At 51.8% G+C, this 20,476-nt stretch overlaps 2 protein-coding genes across 6 annotated transcripts in view; both read right to left on the bottom strand.

Annotated features, from left to right (window-relative positions):
- The window catches only part of LOC115466203 (hyaluronan-mediated motility receptor-like), a 52,514-nt gene extending 52,151 nt beyond the window's left edge, over positions 1 to 363 (bottom strand). For all 4 annotated transcript variants that reach the window (XR_003941514.1, XR_003941513.1, XM_030197306.1 and 1 more), the window contains exon 1: positions 167 to 363. The gene's annotated coding sequence lies outside the window, so the exon portion shown is untranslated. The remainder of the gene's footprint in view (positions 1 to 166) is intronic.
- Positions 364 to 8,910: 8,547 nt separating this feature from the next.
- PPT2 (palmitoyl-protein thioesterase 2) overlaps positions 8,911 to 20,476 on the bottom strand; it is a 32,610-nt gene continuing 21,044 nt past the window's right edge. Inside the window, exons 5-9 of one of the 2 annotated variants that reach the window (XR_003941512.1) lie at positions 19,486 to 19,569; positions 18,935 to 19,019; positions 11,591 to 11,645; positions 9,575 to 10,464; positions 8,911 to 9,415 (exon numbers count right to left, since the gene is read on the bottom strand). Coding sequence is in view for 1 of the 2 variants with exons in the window: in XM_030197305.1 (XP_030053165.1) it covers positions 10,321 to 10,464; positions 11,591 to 11,645; positions 18,935 to 19,019; positions 19,486 to 19,569 (368 nt within the window). In the remaining variant the exon portion in view is untranslated. Of the gene's footprint in view, positions 10,465 to 11,590; positions 11,646 to 18,934; positions 19,020 to 19,485; positions 19,570 to 20,476 lie in introns of both variants that reach the window. The other variant, XM_030197305.1, reaches the window with a different exon arrangement.

Here is a 20,476-nt window from a genome sequence, read left to right as displayed (position 1 = left end):
CATACCTCTGCAGACAGCATGGAGCCCTGTCCCTCCCCTGTGCCATAACGTACCAGAGATGATGCAGAGCCTGTGTTAAGGGGGTGACAGAGAACCCCAACTTTCCCCATCCCGTGTCCCATCTCAAGAAGAGCTGCAGAAAAGGGGTAAAAGGAATTTGTCTCACCTCTCTGCACGATCAGTATTTTCTTTCAGATCTTTCTCTGCAGTGTCCCCTTCTCAGGAAGAACTTTGTGTTGCAGGTTTTGAGATCTTTAACCGGGCCCAGAGAATCCAGCTGTAGAAAGTTTTGAGCAGACTGACAGGGTGTAGGCAGCCAGGTTCGCAGGCAGGACTCCGCCCTCCAGACTCACCTGTCTCCTCCCCCAGTGCTAGCCCAGGGAAAGTTACCCTGGAAGGGGTATAGGGGTAGTAGTTCCTGCCTTCTGTGCCTCCCGATGCCAGGCTCTGTATCCCTGTTCTCATCCACTAGGTAGATGGTGCAGGTGAGGGTTACAGAGTGATCCTGGGGGCTGGAGGTGAGGTATTTTAAACTGTTGTCTATAAGATGGTCCCTGCAGGTGAGAGGGAATGGTATAGTCTGTCTACAGGTGTGTATGTGGGAGGGTGCTCAGGTAAAAGAGGAGAGAGGGACAGACCTACCTGAAAAGACACACCCACAGATTGACACAGACAGTCCTAAACAGGCTTGACACAGAGGGCAGCCATGATTTTTTTTGGTCCTTCCCGAGATGGGGTAGGACAAGGCCTGGGGGTGACACCGGGGAGTGAGGAATGGTATTCGGGCAGCTTCTTCCATTATCCATACTACCCTTAACCCTTTCCCCCTCTCACCCTACCTCCCAGGCAGTGAGGCTCCCTGTTAAGAATGTAGTAATGTGATTGCACTGGTAGTTTTTTTTTTTGTTTGTATTATTATCTTTAAAGTGGATTATCATCTTATTTTCTTCTTTTTTCTACCTGTATAGGAGGTGGGACCCAGCTAACAGAAAACAAGGACTGAACATGGGAGGGAATTAAAAAAACAAACAAACCCATAGCCTGAGAGTCTGCTACAATCAGAGTCCTGCAGGGGAGAAGAGGATGAGGAAGCACAGTGAAGTGATCATTAGAAACCAGCACAGCCAGCTCAATAAGAAAACACTAAGCACTTATATGGGCAAAGGTGTTCGCTCTCTGGTTCTGCTGCATGGCAATAGTGCATTTCTCGTACTCTTTGTCTCCTGCTCAGCTATAAATGTGTTTCTCTAGGTCATTCTCATTCGGCTCTCATCAGGGAACCACCATAGATAGTATCCCCTCACAGATTTTATCAGGGAGCCTGTCCTCTCACTCCTTCACTATGCAGTTTCTGTCCTGCTTCTTTTTCTGGCTCTCATCAGGAAGCCAGCATGCATGACTTCTCTCTTAAAGAACTGGAGTTCTGAAGGCTGCCCCCTGGCTACTGGAATGAGCCAAAACCTCTGGCGTTACTGTTCAGGGAATACTGGGAAGGGAAAGCCAGCAGCCCAAGCTCCTGATTATAAAACCAGTCTATCCTCCTCCCACACCGGATCCACAGGCAGCTGACATCAGACACACAGAGCCCAGGCCTGGAAAAGTAAATAGGGAAATAAGCCTCGGTTCATAGTAACTGGTGGAGGGCAAGTGAGTTTCTTACTGACTCTGAAGGGCAGTGTATCAACATTTAAGCTACATCAAACATTTACGCCAGTACAGACCATGTCCCCAACCAGGACCAGCACTCAGCTCTGCCAGTGCACCTCAGTCCTGCCTTGCAGAACCTCCTTCTCATACATACCTCAGGTCTTTATCTGCTGCCACTTACTATGGTTTTTTTTTTTGTTACATTTGTACCCTGCGCTTTCCCACTCATGGCAGGCTCAATGCAGCTTACATGGGGCAATGGAGGGTTAAGTGACTTGCCCAGAGTCACAAGGAGCTGCCTGAGGTGGGAATCGAACTCAGTTCCCCAGGACCAAAGTCCACCACCCTAACCACTAGGCCACTCCTCCACTCATGTTATGCCCTGTGGCATCCCCTGCTGTTCCAGAATTACTACTACTACTACTTGACATTTCTAAAGCGCTACTAGGGTTACGCAGCGCTGTGTGGAAGCGCTGCAGGCAGCAGCAGAGCGATCTGCTGCTGCCTGTAGTGCTTTCACACGGAGGTGAGAGGCGCTGTCAGGTCAGTGCAGGGGGCCCGGCATGGAGGGGGAAGGGAGCGGTGGTGATGAGGGTAGCTGGACATGGGGGGAGGGGCCATGGTTGCTGGACTTGGGGTGAGAGCAGGGCACAGAGGAGGGTTGCTGGACATGGGGGGAGGGGGGGAGGATCGGTGGAAGGGGTGAGGCCAGGGGAGAAAGGAGGGCTGCAATACTCGCCCGTTTTTACGGGCTTAACGGCTAGTTTAACATAGAAGGACAGTCCCTGCTCAAAGGAGCTTACAAACTAAAGGACAAATGTACAGTCAGTCAAATTGGGGCAGTCTAGATTTCCTGAAAGGTATAAAGGTTAGGTGCCGAAAGCAACACTGAAGAGGTGGGCTTTGAGCAAAGATTTGAAGATGGGTAGGGAGGGGGCTTGGTGTAAGGGCTCAGGAAGTTTATTCCAAGCATAGGGTGAGGCGAGGCAGAATGAGACCCCCCCCCCCCCCCCCCCACACACACACAGCATACACAGCTCTCCTAATGCACCTTTCTCCTGCCCTGCAGGACCCCCTGATATTCCAAAGCTGAGAACCTCCCAACACAGCTTTGTCAAGATACCTCACTCCTGCCCTGCAGAACCCCCTGCTATGCTGGCATTTAGACCCCCACCGGCCTAGGCATCTCACTCCTGGCTGTTGCACCCCCTGCTATTCTGAGAGCTCACACACAGCTCCGCCAATGTACTTTCCTCTTGACCTGCAACACCCTCTGCTATCTCAGAACCAAGACCCTCCTCAACACACACTTTTCCCTACAGCACCTCTTGCTACTCCAGTGCTGACTCCCTCCCCCAACTCACACAACTTTGTCAATGCACCTCACTCCTACCTAGCAGCACCCCCTACCATTCCACTACAGATCCTCACACACAGCTCTATATACTTCATTCCTGCCCTGCAACAATACATGCTACACCAGTACTGATATGCACCCTTCCCTCAGAGACACACACTGCTGTGCCAATGCACCTCATTCCTGCCCCACAGCACCTCTGCTATGTCAGTAGACATCCATACACAGCTTTCTAAAAGCACCTCATTCTTGCCCCACAGCACCATTGCTATTCCAGTACTAAGACTTCCATACGCAGCTCTGCCAATGCACCTCATTCCTGCCCCACAACACCTCTGCTCTTCCAGTACTGAGACTTTCATACACAGCTCTCCCAAAGCACCTCATTCCTGTCCCACAGCACCACTGCTATTCCAGTAGAGATGCACCCCTCCCTCAGAGACACAGTGCTGTGCCAATGCACCTCATTCCTGCCCCACAGCACCTCTGCTATGCCAGTAGACATCCATACACAGCTTTGCAAAAGCACCTCATTCTTGCCCCACAGCACCACTGCTATTCCAGTACTGAGACTTTCATACACAGCTCTCCCAAAGCACCTCATTCCTGTCCCACAGCACCAGTGCTATTCCAGTAGAGATGCACCCCTCCCTCAGAGACACAGTGCTGTGCCAATGCACCTCATTCCTGCCCCAGAGCACCTGTGCTATGCCAGTAGACATCCATACACAGCTTTGCAAAAGCACCTCATTCTTGCCCCACAGCACCACTGCTATTCCAGTACTAAGACTTCCATACACAGCTCTGCCAATGCACCTCATTCCTGCCCCACAACACCTCTGCTCTTCCAGTACTGAGACTTTCATACACAGCTCTCCCAAAGCACCTCATTCCTGTCCCACAGCACCACTGCTATTCCAGTAGAGATGCACCCCTCCCTCAGAGACACAGTGCTGTGCCAATGCACCTCATTCCTGCCCCAGAGCACCTGTGCTATGCCAGTAGACATCCATACACAGCTTTGCAAAAGCACCTCATTCTTGCCCCACAGCACCACTGCTATTCCAGTACTAAGACTTCCATACACAGCTCTGCCAATGTACCTCATTCCTGCCCCACAACACCTCTGCTCTTCCAGTACTGAGACTTTCTTACACAGCTCTCCCAAAGCACCTCATTCCTGTCCCACAGCACCAGTGCTATTCCAGTAGAGATGCACCCCTCCCTCAGAGACACAGTGCTGTGCCAATGCACCTCATTCCTGCCCCAGAGCACCTGTGCTATGCCAGTAGATATCCATACACAGCTTTGCAAAAGCACCTCATTCTTGCCCCACAGCACCACTGCTATTCCAGTACTAAGACTTCCATACACAGCTCTGCCAATGTACCTCATTCCTGCCCCACAACACCTCTGCTCTTCCAGTACTGAGACTTTCTTACACAGCTCTCCCAAAGCACCTCATTCCTGTCCCACAGCACCAGTGCTATTCCAGTAGAGATGCACCCCTCCCTCAGAGACACAGTGCTGTGCCAATGCACCTCATTCCTGCCCCACAGCACCTCTGCTATGCCAGTAGATATCCATACACAGCTCTGCCAATGCACCTCATTCCTGCCCCACAACACCTCTGCTATTTCAGTACTGAGACTTTCATACACAGCTCTCCCAAAGCACCTCATTCCTGTCCCACAGCACCAGTGCTATTCCAGTAGAGATGCACCCCTCCCTCAGAGACACAGTGCTGTGCCAATGCACCTCATTCCTGCCCCACAACACCTCTGCTCTTCCAGTACTAAGACTTTCATACACAGCTCTCCCAAAGCACCTCATTCTTGCCCCACAGCTATTCCAGTACTAAGACTTCCATACACAGCTCTGCCAATGAACCTCATTCCTGCCCCACAACACCTCTGCGCTTCCAGTACTGAGACTTTCATACACAGCTCTCCCAAAGCACCTCATTCCTGTCCCACAGCACCAGTGCTATTCCAGTAGAGATGCACCCCTCCCTCAGAGACACAGTGCTGTGCCAATGCACCTCATTCCTGCCCCACAACACCTCTGCTCTTCCAGTACTAAGACTTTCATGCACAGCTCTCCCAAAGCACCTCATTCTTGCCCCACAGCTATTCCAGTACTAAGACTTCCATACACAGCTCTGCCAATGAACCTCATTCCTGCCCCACAACACCTCTGCGCTTCCAGTACTGAGACTTTCATACACAGCTCTCCCAAAGCACCTCATTCCTGTCCCACAGCACCAGTGCTATTCCAGTAGAGATGCACCCCTCCCTCAGAGACACAGTGCTGTGCCAATGCACCTCATTCCTGCCCCACAACACCTCTGCTCTTCCAGTACTAAGACTTTCATGCACAGCTCTCCCAAAGCACCTCATTCTTGCCCCACAGCTATTCCAGTACTAAGACTTCCATACACAGCTCTGCCAATGAACCTCATTCCTGCCCCACAACACCTCTGCTCTTCCAGTACTGAGACTTTCATACACAGCTCTCCCAAAGCACCTCATTCCTGTCCCACAGCACCAGTGCTAGTCCAGTAGAGATGCACCCCTCCCTCAGAGACACAGTGCTGTGCCAATGCACCTCATTCCTGCCCCACAACACCTCTGCTCTTCCAGTACTAAGACTTTCATACACAGCTCTCCCAAAGCACCTCATTCTTGCCCCACAGCTATTCCAGTACTGACTTCCATACATAGCTCTGCCAATGAACCTCATTCCTGCCCCACAACACCTCTGCTCTTCCAGTACTGAGACTTTCATACACAGCTCTCCCAAAGCACCTCATTCCTGTCCCACAGCACCACTGCTATTCCAGTAGAGATGCACCCCTCCCTCAGAGACACAGTGCTGTGCCAATGCACCTCATTCCTGCCCCAGAGCACCTGTGCTATGCCAGTAGACATCCATACACAGCTTTGCAAAAGCACCTCATTCTTGCCCCACAGCACCACTGCTATTCCAGTACTAAGACTTCCATACACAGCTCTGCCAATGCACCTCATTCCTGCCCCACAACACCTCTGCTCTTCCAGTACTGAGACTTTCATACACAGCTCTCCCAAAGCACCTCATTCCTGTCCCACAGCACCACTGCTATTCCAGTAGAGATGCACCCCTCCCTCAGAGACACAGTGCTGTGCCAATGCACCTCATTCCTGCCCCAGAGCACCTGTGCTATGCCAGTAGACATCCATACACAGCTTTGCAAAAGCACCTCATTCTTGCCCCACAGCACCACTGCTATTCCAGTACTAAGACTTCCATACACAGCTCTGCCAATGTACCTCATTCCTGCCCCACAACACCTCTGCTCTTCCAGTACTGAGACTTTCTTACACAGCTCTCCCAAAGCACCTCATTCCTGTCCCACAGCACCAGTGCTATTCCAGTAGAGATGCACCCCTCCCTCAGAGACACAGTGCTGTGCCAATGCACCTCATTCCTGCCCCAGAGCACCTGTGCTATGCCAGTAGATATCCATACACAGCTTTGCAAAAGCACCTCATTCTTGCCCCACAGCACCACTGCTATTCCAGTACTAAGACTTCCATACACAGCTCTGCCAATGTACCTCATTCCTGCCCCACAACACCTCTGCTCTTCCAGTACTGAGACTTTCTTACACAGCTCTCCCAAAGCACCTCATTCCTGTCCCACAGCACCAGTGCTATTCCAGTAGAGATGCACCCCTCCCTCAGAGACACAGTGCTGTGCCAATGCACCTCATTCCTGCCCCACAGCACCTCTGCTATGCCAGTAGATATCCATACACAGCTCTGCCAATGCACCTCATTCCTGCCCCACAACACCTCTGCTATTTCAGTACTGAGACTTTCATACACAGCTCTCCCAAAGCACCTCATTCCTGTCCCACAGCACCAGTGCTATTCCAGTAGAGATGCACCCCTCCCTCAGAGACACAGTGCTGTGCCAATGCACCTCATTCCTGCCCCACAACACCTCTGCTCTTCCAGTACTAAGACTTTCATACACAGCTCTCCCAAAGCACCTCATTCTTGCCCCACAGCTATTCCAGTACTAAGACTTCCATACACAGCTCTGCCAATGAACCTCATTCCTGCCCCACAACACCTCTGTGCTTCCAGTACTGAGACTTTCATACACAGCTCTCCCAAAGCACCTCATTCCTGTCCCACAGCACCAGTGCTATTCCAGTAGAGATGCACCCCTCCCTCAGAGACACAGTGCTGTGCCAATGCACCTCATTCCTGCCCCACAACACCTCTGCTCTTCCAGTACTAAGACTTTCATGCACAGCTCTCCCAAAGCACCTCATTCTTGCCCCACAGCTATTCCAGTACTAAGACTTCCATACACAGCTCTGCCAATGAACCTCATTCCTGCCCCACAACACCTCTGCGCTTCCAGTACTGAGACTTTCATACACAGCTCTCCCAAAGCACCTCATTCCTGTCCCACAGCACCAGTGCTATTCCAGTAGAGATGCACCCCTCCCTCAGAGACACAGTGCTGTGCCAATGCACCTCATTCCTGCCCCACAACACCTCTGCTCTTCCAGTACTAAGACTTTCATGCACAGCTCTCCCAAAGCACCTCATTCTTGCCCCACAGCTATTCCAGTACTAAGACTTCCATACACAGCTCTGCCAATGAACCTCATTCCTGCCCCACAACACCTCTGCTCTTCCAGTACTGAGACTTTCATACACAGCTCTCCCAAAGCACCTCATTCCTGTCCCACAGCACCAGTGCTAGTCCAGTAGAGATGCACCCCTCCCTCAGAGACACAGTGCTGTGCCAATGCACCTCATTCCTGCCCCACAACACCTCTGCTCTTCCAGTACTAAGACTTTCATACACAGCTCTCCCAAAGCACCTCATTCTTGCCCCACAGCTATTCCAGTACTGACTTCCATACATAGCTCTGCCAATGAACCTCATTCCTGCCCCACAACACCTCTGCTCTTCCAGTACTGAGACTTTCATACACAGCTCTCCCAAAGCACCTCATTCCTGTCCCACAGCACCAGTGCTATTCCAGTAGAGATGCACCCCTCCCTCAGAGACACAGTGCTGTGCCAATGCACCTCATTCCTGCCCCAGAGCACCTGTGCTATGCCAGTAGACATCCATACACAGCTTTGCAAAAGCACCTCATTCTTGCCCCACAGCACCACTGCTATTCCAGTACTAAGACTTCCATACACAGCTCTGCCAATGCACCTCATTCCTGCCCCACAACACCTCTGCTCTTCCAGTACTGAGACTTTCATACACAGCTCTCCCAAAGCACCTCATTCCTGTCCCACAGCACCACTGCTATTCCAGTAGAGATGCACCCCTCCCTCAGAGACACAGTGCTGTGCCAATGCACCTCATTCCTGCCCCAGAGCACCTGTGCTATGCCAGTAGACATCCATACACAGCTTTGCAAAAGCACCTCATTCTTGCCCCACAGCACCACTGCTATTCCAGTACTAAGACTTCCATACACAGCTCTGCCAATGTACCTCATTCCTGCCCCACAACACCTCTGCTCTTCCAGTACTGAGACTTTCTTACACAGCTCTCCCAAAGCACCTCATTCCTGTCCCACAGCACCAGTGCTATTCCAGTAGAGATGCACCCCTCCCTCAGAGACACAGTGCTGTGCCAATGCACCTCATTCCTGCCCCACAGCACCTCTGCTATGCCAGTAGATATCCATACACAGCTCTGCCAATGCACCTCATTCCTGCCCCACACCACCTCTGCTATTTCAGTACTGAGACTTCCATACACAGCTCTGCCAATGCATCTCATTCCAGTCCTTGATATTAGTGAATCTTTATATGTAACTATCTCCTGAAAGGTTTACAGCAAGAATGAGTACCCTGTACTAAATCCAGAAGCCAACCCACATGGAAAAGTCTTTATTTATATATTCATATAAAACATATCCAGCAAAAGATGGGCACATAGAAAGAGCCTTCCAGGTATGCGAGGAGTGAGGCAGAGAAGGCACAAGGGGATAATCATAGTCATGACAATAGAGCAATACTCATAAAAGTATACAGAGCAACAAGAAAGTGGAAGAGAAAAACATTTCTTCCCAATCCATGAGACTTAAATGAATGTGCAACACGAATCACTGAAAACCTTCAGGCACAGCATTCAATGCACCAAATCTCTACCCATGAAAATCCAAAGCTCTAGACATAATTTATAGATGAGAAAACACATCCAGTTTCCTAGATGTGTCAGGTTTTGTATCCCTGTGCCCATCCCCTGATCTCTCCAGTCCCCGATGTCTTAGAGGTGACAGGCTCAGTATCCCTTTGCCCATCCCCTGAACCCTCCAGTCCCCAGCGCCCTGGAACTGACATTCTATATCCTGTGCCCATTCCCTGAGTCCTCCAGTCCCTGTATCCCTGTGCCCATCCACTGAATCCTTTATTCCCCAGTGCCCTAGGGGTGACAGGCTCTATATCCATGCCCATCCCTTGAACCCTCCCCAGTGCCCTGGAGGTGACAGGCTCTGAACCCCTGTGCCCATCTCCTGAACCCTAAACTCCCCAGTACCCTACAAATGACAGGCTCTGTACCTCTGTGCCCATCCCCTGATCTCTCCAGTCCCCAGCGTCCTAGAGGTGACAGGTTCTGTATCCCTCTGCCCATCTTTGGCTTTCACTGTGCTAAATCCTAACCACAATTAAAAATTTTTACAAACTGAATATTTATGCATTTATTTCATAAACAGTTATTTATAAATATGTTTGATCATACGCAAAATTCTCTTCCAGAAATGTCATATGAGCGCTCGCGCTCGGGCCCACGGGCAGGGAGACGGTAGAGGAGGAAGGGAGGGAGGGACAATGGGTTGACGATCTCCTCATCAGCGAATTAACAGCAGAGGTAATGTGATTTCAGAAGTCTTGAGCAATATAAATGTTAAAAAAGAACCCCCCCACCTCCGCCTTTTCACAGACTGTCTGGATACTTCTCTTTTGCCCCCTCCCTTCCCAACCCTCAGTTTCTTCCCACAAATGTGCACCAATGACCCTCCCCTTCACCCCCAATACATCAGCTGCAGTTAATCACTGCGGAAAGCAGCAACGGGGGAAGGGGGAAGGAGCCATCCTGAGACACCCCCTCTACCCCCAAATCAGCAGCTCCCCTCTCTTGGCAACGGTAGGGGAAGGGAGTAGAAGGGGTCTGGGGGTTTCGCTCCCCTCCCTGCTGTGGTGGCAGTCTCAAAGCAGGTTTCAGAGGGTGGGAGGGGTCTTGCCATATCACCTCCGCCCCCTGCCCGCAGCTTTGGCCCAGTTCTAGGTCAGCCATTTGGCAATGAAGGTTTGGTAGACAGTGAAGTTGCAATGCCACTTGGTGTGGGCCACACTGCTCACGGTATACGTGATAACAGACCCCCGGGCTTTTAGGGTCTTCAGGCCAAAGGAGTCCTGCAGGTACACCTGGTGAGGGAGACAGAAGGAGGGGGTTACGGTCAGGAAACTCCTTTCACTCTCCCCACTGTTATACTGCAACACTCTCCCTGAGCCTGGCTTTATCCCTCACTCCTCCACCCAGGGGCGTAACCAGACTTTGGTGGGAGGGGGGTCCAGAGCCCGAGGTGAGGGGGCACATTTTAGGCCTCCACCCCCCCCAGCGCTGCCGACCCCCCCGCCACTTTTGACCCTTCCCCCTTCCCTTTTGACCTGCCGCCGCCAACTCTCCCCCGCCACCGCCAGCCGAAGTCCCCTTCAGCGCCGGTCTGGATTCTGTTTCTGTGAGTCCTGACGTCCTGCAAGGTCAGGACTCACCGAAACAGAATCCAGATCAGCAACGCGCCGGAGTCCAGCGCTTAAGAGGACGGTTGGCGGGAGTTGGGGTCTCCTGCCAGCAAAGGTACCTGGCGACGGCAGGGGGGGGGGGTGAAAGCAGGGGGGTCAGGGCTAAATCTGCAGGGGCCCATGCCACCGTGGCCCCATCTAGCTATGCCCCTGCCTCCACCACACAGAATCCTCTGTACCCATCCCTGGCTTTACTCCTCACTCTCATGTGACTAAAAAATGGACGTGACTAAAAAAGTAGAGAACTGCTGGTGAATATTATAAATTTTACTTGCAAAACTGCTGGTGAATATTAACAATTTTACGTAAAATTTTAAGTAAAATTTGTAATATTCACCAGCAGTTCTCCACTATTATCATTTTCAAGCTGTGGAGTCTTTTTGTTGTATTATTTACCCCTCACTCTCCCACCACGTCTCAGGCTTTATCCCTCCCTCGCCGGTGAGAATCCTCCGTGCTAATCCCGGGCTTTATCCCTCGCTCCGCCACTGCCAAGAATCCTCCATGCTCACCCTCCGTTCCTCCCTCCTCTCAAGGATCCTCTGTACTCATCCCAGGCTTTACCCCTCACTCCCCTACCGTCCATCCCATGGTTTCTTGAATCCTGATCCCCATTTTTTATCTCCCCCCCCCCAACTCCAGTCTCAACCTATTTCTCTGCCTCCCCCTTTCATATACCTTTGATCTCTCCACATCTGGAAAGAGCGAGTAACCCACACCTTACCCTTCCCCCCCCACCCCTTCTCACCTTCTGCTCTTCCATTGCTGCCACATTTTCATTCTCATCATAGAATCCAAATTGACTGAAGGAGGAAAAGGGAAGGTGAGATACACAGACAAGATTTTCTCTTTTGCCTTTCACAAAACATTATTTTTAAAGCATGAATGCTGGGATGCGTCTCTCTGCAGTGCGTTCGCTCTCTGCTGTGTGTTGCGTCCCTACGGAGCAGTGTCATCAAATGGGTAAGGGTTTGTGCATACCGTGACAGTAACGAACCTCATTCCTAAACCAGGGTATGTGGGGTATGGTAAAATTATGTATCATACCTGATAATTTTCTTTCCATTAATCATAGCCGATCAATCCATAGACTGGTGGGTTGTGTCCATCTACCAGCAGGTGGAGATAGAGAGCAATCCTTTTGCCTCCCTATATGTGGTCATGTGCTGCCGGAAACTCCTCAGTATGTCGATATCAAACTCCATCCGCAGGACTCAACACTTAGAGAATTACACCCACAAAGGGGCACTCTGCCCAGCTCACCACCGCCGCAATGGGGGAGGGGCATCAACCCAGCTCATCCCCACACAAGTGGGGGAGGGGAATCCGTCCAGCTCATCCCCGCGGAGCGGGGGAGGGACAACACACCCGCCGATGCGGGGGGGGATCTGGCTTATCCTGCAACCGCGGGAGGAGCTGACTGACCCTAACACTGCCGAAGCGTGAGGGGTACAAAGCTGCCCTACAGCCGCACGAAGCGGGAGGGAGCGCCGGCAGACTTTAGGTCTCAATCCAGCCCCGTAAAACGGAGGGGAGAGGAATGCAGCAGCTCACTGTAACACAAAATCGTCTCAACTCCTGAAGAATCCAATTGAAAAAACTTGAACACGAAGTCCTCCTGAACAGGAACTGAAGACTAAACTTGAACCTGAAATGCAACCAGAATATAAACAGTACAGATATCTGGGAGTGGCTATGGATTGATCGGCTATGATTAATGGAAAGAAAATTATCAGGTATGATACATAATTTTACCTTCCATATCATCATGCCGATCAATCTATAGACTGGTGGGATGTACCGAAGCAGTATTCGCCCAGGGCGGGACATAGAAATCCCTGACCGCAACACTGAAGCTCCAAACCGGGCCTCCGCCCGAGCAGCCACAGTCAAGTGGTAATGTCTGGAGAAGGTATGAGCCGATGCCCAAGTTGCCGCCCTACAAATCTCTTCCAAGGAGACGGACCCGGCCTCTGCCATCGAGGCCGCCTGTGCTCTAGTGGAGTGAGCCTTCAGCTGGATAGGCGGCACCTTCCCCGCGGCCACATAAGCCGCTGCAATGGTTTCCTTGACCCATCGTGCCACTGTAGGCTTGGCAGCCTGCAGACCCTTACGAGGACCTGCGAACAGCACAAACAGATGATCCGACTTCCGGAAATCATTGGTCACTTCCAAGTATCTGATGATGACTCGTCTCACATCTAGATATTTGAGAGCAGAGTACTCCTCTGGGTAGTCCTCCCTACGAAAGGAGGGAAGACAGAGCTGCTGATTCACATGGAAGCGAGAAACAATCTTGGGCAGGAAGGAAGGCACTGTGCAAATAGATACTCCAGCCTCAGTGAACTGCAGAAAGGGCTCTCGACATGATAGCGCCTGGAGCTCGGAAACTCTTCTGGCTGAAGTGATAGCCACCAAAAAGACTGCTTTCAACGTCAGGTCTTTCAGAGATGCCCTCGACAAGGGTTCACAAGGCGGCTTCTGCAAGGCTCTTAGCACCAGATTGAGATTCCACGCAGGTACCACTGAGTGCAGAGGAGGGCGCAGGTGATTAACTCCCTGAGAAAACGCACCACATCTGGCTGCGAGGCAAGGGAAGCACCCTTCAGGTGACCCCTGAAGCAAGCAAGAGCCGCTACCTGGACCTTAAGGGAACTGAGCAACAGTCCTTTTTCCAGACCTTCTTGCAGGAATGCCAACACTGAAGAAATTGGAGCAGTGAAGGGAGAAAGTGAGCCTGCCTCACACCACGATGCAAAGGTACGCCAAACCCTGGCATAAACAGTAGAAGTAGAGCGCTTCCTCACTCTCAGCATAGTGGTGATGACCTTGTCTGAGAAGCCCTTATTCCTCAGACGCTGCCGCTCAATAGCCAGGCCTTAAGACCAAAGGGGGAGGGATCCTTCATCACCACGGGACCCTGATGCAACAGGCCCCGCTCCGCTGGCAGCCGCCGAGGGCCGTCCACTGAGAGCCTGATCAAGTCCGCATACCAGGGACGTCTGGGCCAATCCGGACTCACCAGGATTATCCGGACCGGATGCTTTACCACCCGGCCTAGCACCCTGCCCAACATGGGCCAAGGCGGGAACACACAGAGAAGCTTCTGTGTTGGCCACTGTCGGAGAAGAGCATCTACTCCCAGAGATCGAGGGTCCTGTCCTCTGCTGAAAAAGCGCGGCACTTGGCAATTGGCTGATGACGCCATCAGATCTAGGCTCGGCTGGCCCCAGCGCTTCGTGATGTCCAAGAACGCCTGAGCAGTATTCATGACGCCCGCAATGTGGGCTGCCGACAGCTGTTCCAGGTTGCTTCCGCCCACAGGCATAGCTTCATGGCCTCCTTGGCTAGAGGGGCGCTCCTGGTACCTCCCTGGCGATTGACATAGGCCACAGCCGTGGCATTGTCCGACAGGACCCGTACTGGCTTCAGCGCCAGGACCAGGAGAAACTCCAAAGGCGCCAACCGAATGGCTCTGAGCTCCAGGAGGTTGATAGACCACTTTGCCTCTGCAAGGGACCAGAGCCCCTGCGCTGTCCTTCCCAAGCAGTGGGCTCCCCAGCCCGACAAAGAGGCTTCCACCGTGACGACAACCCACTCCGGGGTCATAAGAGGCATTCCTGCGGACAGCTTGTCTGGCCTCAGCCACCAGCTCAGCGCCTTGCGCACCGCTGGATCCAAGGGAAGGCGCACAGCGTAATCCTCCGAAGCTGGAGTCAATCGCTGCAGCAGAGAGAGCTGTATAGGTCTTATATGGGCCCTGGCCCAGGGCACTACTTCCATCGTGACCGTCATAGAGCCCAACAGCTGCACATAGTCCCAAGCCCGAAGAGGAGATCTTGTCCACCTGAGCCTGAAGCTTGACAATCCGATTGTCCGGCAGGAACACTCTGCCCACTTGGGTGTCGAATCAAACTCCCAGATACTCCAGGGACTGAGTCGGGCGCAGCTGGCTTTTCTCCCAGTTGATGATCCACCCCAGGGAGCTCAAAAGAGCAATCATCCGGTCCACAGCTTTGCCGCACTCTGCATAAGAGGGGGCTCGGATCAACCAGTCGTCCAGATAAGGATGGACTTGTACTCCTTCCTTTCGCAGGAAGGCCGCGATGACCACCATTACTTTGGAGAAGGTCCGCGGAGCAGTAGCCAACCCGAACGGGAGGGCTCTGAACTGGAAGTGTCGGCCCAGGACTGCAAAACGCAGAAAGCGTTGATGAGGAGGCCAGATGGGAATATGCAAGTACGCTTCCTTGATGTCCAAGGATGCCAGGAATTCCCCTGCATTCACTGCCGCTATAACAGAGCGGAGAGTCTCCATGCGAAAGTGCCGAACTTTCAAGGCCCAATTGACCCCTTTGAGGTCGAGGATAGGCCGTACAGAACTTCCTTTCTTTGGTACCACCAAGTAAATGGAGTAACGTCCCTTGCCAAGCTGATCTTCTGGCACCGGAACAACCGCACCCAGGCGGATCAGATTGTCCAAAGTCTGCTGCACTGCCACAGCTTTGACCGGAGACTTGCAGGGAGAGTGCACAAACCCGTCTCTTAAGGGTCGGCAGAACTCTAGCATGTAGCCGTCTCTGATGACTTCCAGCACCCAAGCGTCTGAAATTACCCTGGTCCACTCGCCCAGAAACGAGGATAGGCGTCCTCCAATCTGCTCTGGGCCCTGGACCAGCGCCCCGTCATTGGGTATGAGACCCTGGGGGAGGACCGGAGGAGGCACCTCCGGGACAGCGGTCTCTGCGAAAGGAATGCTGCTTGGGGGAGAAGTTCCTTATGAAGGAAAAGGGGGCAGAGGAGCCCGACTTGCCCGGGCGATACTGACGAGCTTCCTGAAACCGTCCTTCGGAGGAACCGGGGCGGGCACCACCGGCCCAGGCCCTGACCTCAGGTAACCTCTTACCCTTAGACGTGCCGAAATCAGTCACAATCTTGTCCAGCTCGACCCCAAAGAGCAGTTTGCCTTTAAAAGGCAATTTAGCCAGGCGAGACTTAGAGGCGTGGTCAGCAGACCAATGCTTCAGCCAAAGCCACCACCGAGCAGAGACTGTCTGAGCGATACTTTTAGCCGAGGCTCTCAAGACATCATACAGCAAGCCTGTCAAGTAGGCCAAGCCCGATTCCAGGGCTGGCCAATCAGCCCTCAAGGAAGGATCCGAGGGGGAAGCCCGCTGCACAAGCGTCAGGCACGCCCTGGCCACATAGGAGCCGCAAATTGAGGCCTGCAAACTTAAAGCAGCCGCCTCGAAGGACGACTTTAAAGCCGCCTCCAATCTCCTGTCTTGGGCATCCTTTAGGGCCGTGCCACCTTCCACCGGCAATGCCGTTTTCTTAGTCACTGCAGTGATTAAAGAATCCACGGTAGGCCCAAGAAAGGCCTCCCATTCACCTTCAGGCAGAGGATAGAGGCGGGACATAGCCCTAGCCACTTTAAGGCTCGCTTCTGGGAAATCCCATTGAGCCGAAATCAAGGTGTGCATGGCTTCATGCACGTGGAAGGTTCAAGGCGGGCGCTTCGTCCCCAGCATAAAGGCAGAGCCAACAGAGGCGGAGGGAGAGACGTCCTCCGGAGAGGAAATCTACAAAATGCTCATGGCCTGCACTAACAGGTTGGGCAAATCCTCTGAGCGAAAGATCCATGCTGCAGAGGGGTCATCCGCTCCATCCGAGCGAGAATCCGTCTCCTCCAAGGAATCCCCAAAGGACCGTTGGGAGAACTCAGATACGCTGCCCTCATCTACATCAGAGGAGACAGAGTCCTCTAGGGCCTGGAAGTCCACCCGAGGGCGTTTGCTTCCGGAGGCCTCAACCCCTTGATCAGAGGGGGGAGCCGGGGCAGCGTTTAGCATAAGAAAAGCCTGATGCAGCAGCAAAATGAACTCAGGGGAGAAACCCCCTAGACTGTGCACTTCTACCGCCTGGGCCACGGCCCTAGACGCACCCTCAACCGGCGCTCGCAAGAGTGGGGGAGAAACATGCTGCGCATCCAAAATGGCGTCCGGCGCGAAACTCTGAGGAGCCGCGCGGGAAGAACGGCGCTTAACTTTCGCCGCTTTCTTGCCGTCGCCCGAATCAAGCGACCATAGCATTAACGTCTCCCACCTCGAGGGCGGCCCAAGAAGAAGCCGTCCGAGCATAGTGGCTGGTCAAAATGGGGGGGGGGGGGGGGGGGCCAGCAGCGGGGGATGGGCGCTTATGGCAGGAAAAACCGCCACAGCGGAGGAAGAACCGGGACACTGACCGGACTCCAAACTGACGCCCAAAAAAGGCGAGTCAGGCTTTGAAACCCCCGCATCTCCGCTAGACGCACACAGGCGGTCCGGGGAGCGAATCTTTGCGCCCTCGCCCTCCGACGCCATAAGCCACGTGGAGACCAAACGGGGAACCCCCCTGCCCGCTATAAAAGGTAAAATTACCTGCTTCTCGCTCCCCGCTGTAACAAACTGGTGTCCCAGTGAGCAGCTGCAATAAACGCTGATATAAATGTTGAAATAAACACCCTTAAAGGACGTTCAAATTTTTTTTTTTTTAACGGAGCCAGCGGGAGGGGGGAGAAAAGGAGGGACCTGACACCACCAGGTTTGCACTTGCTCAAGAAGAGCCCTCAACCCCAGGTACTCAACAAAACCTAAGAATTAGGCTTGGAGACCTAGCCAGAGCTGCTGCTGTGTGTGACCACCACCTGCTGAGATAGAGAACATACTGGGGAGTTTCCGGCAGCACATGACCACATATAGGGAGGCAAAAGGATTGCTCTATCTCCACCTGCTGGTAGATGGACACAACCCACCAGTCTATGGATTGATCAGCATGATGATATGGAAGATACCAGTCTCTCAAATTCACTGCTAGCAATCGCTGTAGTACTTGCATCGTGCCACACAACGCCTCCTTCTGGAGGTCATAAGAGGTAACACGTATAAGCAACCTATCCAGATGTGTTTGCCTTTAATCAAGCCTGTGGCACCCAATACAATGGAAAATACGTCTCTAGCTTCCTGCCAACTTTTCCTGGTCTTTAACTGCATTTCTTGGTACTTGAGGATCTCTCAACATGATGTACATAATCATCACTGAGAGATGATCCTTCCATTATCAATGCCCTTGCTGTGTTTTTCTCCATTGCACTAGGTCTGGTTTTTCTTGCATCGGTGGGAACGAGAAAAACCCATGCGATCAAAACTTTTTTAATCTCCATATTGCTTGTGGTTTACAGGCTCCGTGTGAATGTGTGTGTGTCAGCTGTTTATCGGTACAAGAGACAGTGATCCTGCTCTAATAATAATAAAACTTTTTATAACCCGATATCTATAGAAGTCTAAGCGGGGAACAAGTCACATACAAAATATTAATAACTAGTGGAACCAAGCCCGTTTCGTCCAAAATGAAACGGGCCCTAGGAAGGCTCTCGGCTAAGCGATTTTTCCTCTCTCCCCTGCCCTCCCTTCCATGTCCAGCGATTCTTCCCTCCCCTCCCATCCGTGTCCCGTGATTCTCTCTTCTCCTCCCATCCCATCCATGTCCATCGATTCTCCTCTGCCCTGCCTTGCCCTCCCCTCCCCTCGATGTCCCGTGATTCTGTCCTCCCCTCCAGCGCAGGGTTCCCTCACCTACTTGCCTTCAGTTGCTTTCGTTCGGAACATCCTGACGTCAGCTCGCCTCCAGCGTTCCTTTCCCTCTCACTGTTCCGCCCACTGACGTCATTACGTCTTTACGCGAGGGCAGGACAGTCAGGCTTGCTGACGTCAGGATGTTATGAACCCAGCCAGCCAGAGAACGTTGGAGGTACAAATTATATAGATAGATAATTATAATAATATTAATATACTAATAATAATTAATATTTTATATGTGACTCTGTGAATGTCTGTGTGTCTCTGATATGTGTCAGTATGAGAGTGCGATCCTGCTCTTTATGCGCATCTGAGTGAGAATCAGAGACACCTCCAGTGAGGTCACAGTCTAGACCCTGTGATATTGTAGGACTTCACTGGCACCGGCCTGTGATATCAGAGACAGCAGCCTAGGCTGGAGAAAAAGGACAGCTCTAGACCCACCCCTTACCCCAATAAGTCTCTGTGATGCTCACCTGGACTGCCAAGGTGTGATGACCCCATCATCCGGACCCCCGATCAGAACCAGCTTCTGGAGCCGTAGGAAATTCTTCCTCCAGTCTGGAGAGAGGCAGAGCAGGTCAATAGTTGGACCGGTGGCTAATCCACATCACATTCTCCACCTCCTTCCTCCAAATAAACCCTTGTTTATTTCCATCTTGGAGACCCCCCCCCCCTTCCCCCTTTCAGTTTGCCATATGTTGGTTAATCCCTGTGAATTTAACCACATTTATCTAATTGTCAACATTTCGCAATGGTGGTACTCTACACTGAATCGCCTTCTTCAGCGGGTGTATAGTACCGACTGACAGCCCTTGAGCACCCTCAGGAACTGAAGGCCACGTCTGTCAGAAAAACGCTGTTCCAGGATTCAGGAGCTCTTCCGACGAAGCCGAGCCATCAACCCTGGTGGATTCCTGACAGCAAGGCCGGAGGATCTCAGAGGGGCAGTTCAGAGCAAAGTACGGGAATAAAGACCCCTTTCTCTTCCCCTCTCCACAGCTTCGTGCATCTCTGCAGCTCCTACCTGTGGCGTTGGGGCTCCTTCTCTCTGCATTGAGTGGTGCCAAGTAGTTGCTGCTGTTCAGGTAAAGGTCCCGGTGGTGCGGATCTAGGAAAAACACACAACCCCCAGTTGGGGTAACAGTTAAGATAACAAACTCATATTTCAGCCCCAGGAAAGGAGAGTCCATGAGCAACATGACCCTCAACCAGAAAGGATCCTACGTCCATCCTTGGTATGGGACACTCACAGGGCTACATTTCAACCCGATCGGCAAATGCAAAGTACGTACATGTGAATGGTACCTCTGTAAACTATGCACAAACAGTTAACGCACTGATTACATGTGTATGTCATTACAATAATGGCTTATATGAGTGTATGTGAACACAAGTATTTGAAAAAAATTCTACCTAAGCGTTATTTTGTAAATACACGTGTTTCATACATAGTCCTCTCCCTTCTGACCAAAAGCGCTACCTTCTCACCACCTGCAGGCTCTCCCCAGGCCTACCTTAGAAACCCTGGTGGTCAAGTGGCCTCTTTGGGGCAGGAGCGGTCCCCAGTCGTTTCTGCTGTCAAAATGGCTGCCAAGTTGCTTTAGTAAATCTGGAAAAATCCATAAACTTTTGACCCATAAGCAAAGTATTTTTATACTTGAAATACAAACGTAAAATATGATTGCGATCTCGAGGAAAGACAAAGGTAACAATCAATGTAGCACGAGTTATCACCTCTGAATCTGAGGGTTCCAAGAAAGCTGTTAAATCAGATTCTCTCTTAACAGTCTCTCCTTGTTGTCTTCTTAAATTCTGTTGAGGAAGATCATAAGAGTTTTGCAAGCAGTTGAAACGCCTCCTTAGGCAGGAAAAACACCTCTTCAAAATATTGTATTTTCAAGTATAAAAATGCTTTGTTTATGGGTCAAATGTTATGGATTTTTCCAGATTTAGCTAAAGCAACTCGGGAAAGAAAAAAAAAAAACAATTTCTAGCACTCAGACAAGAAATTCAAT

Source organism: Microcaecilia unicolor, chromosome 3 (assembly GCF_901765095.1).
Source record: "Microcaecilia unicolor chromosome 3, aMicUni1.1, whole genome shotgun sequence".
Lineage (NCBI taxonomy): Eukaryota > Metazoa > Chordata > Amphibia > Gymnophiona > Siphonopidae > Microcaecilia > Microcaecilia unicolor.
This window is presented reverse-complemented; position numbering and strand designations above follow the sequence as displayed.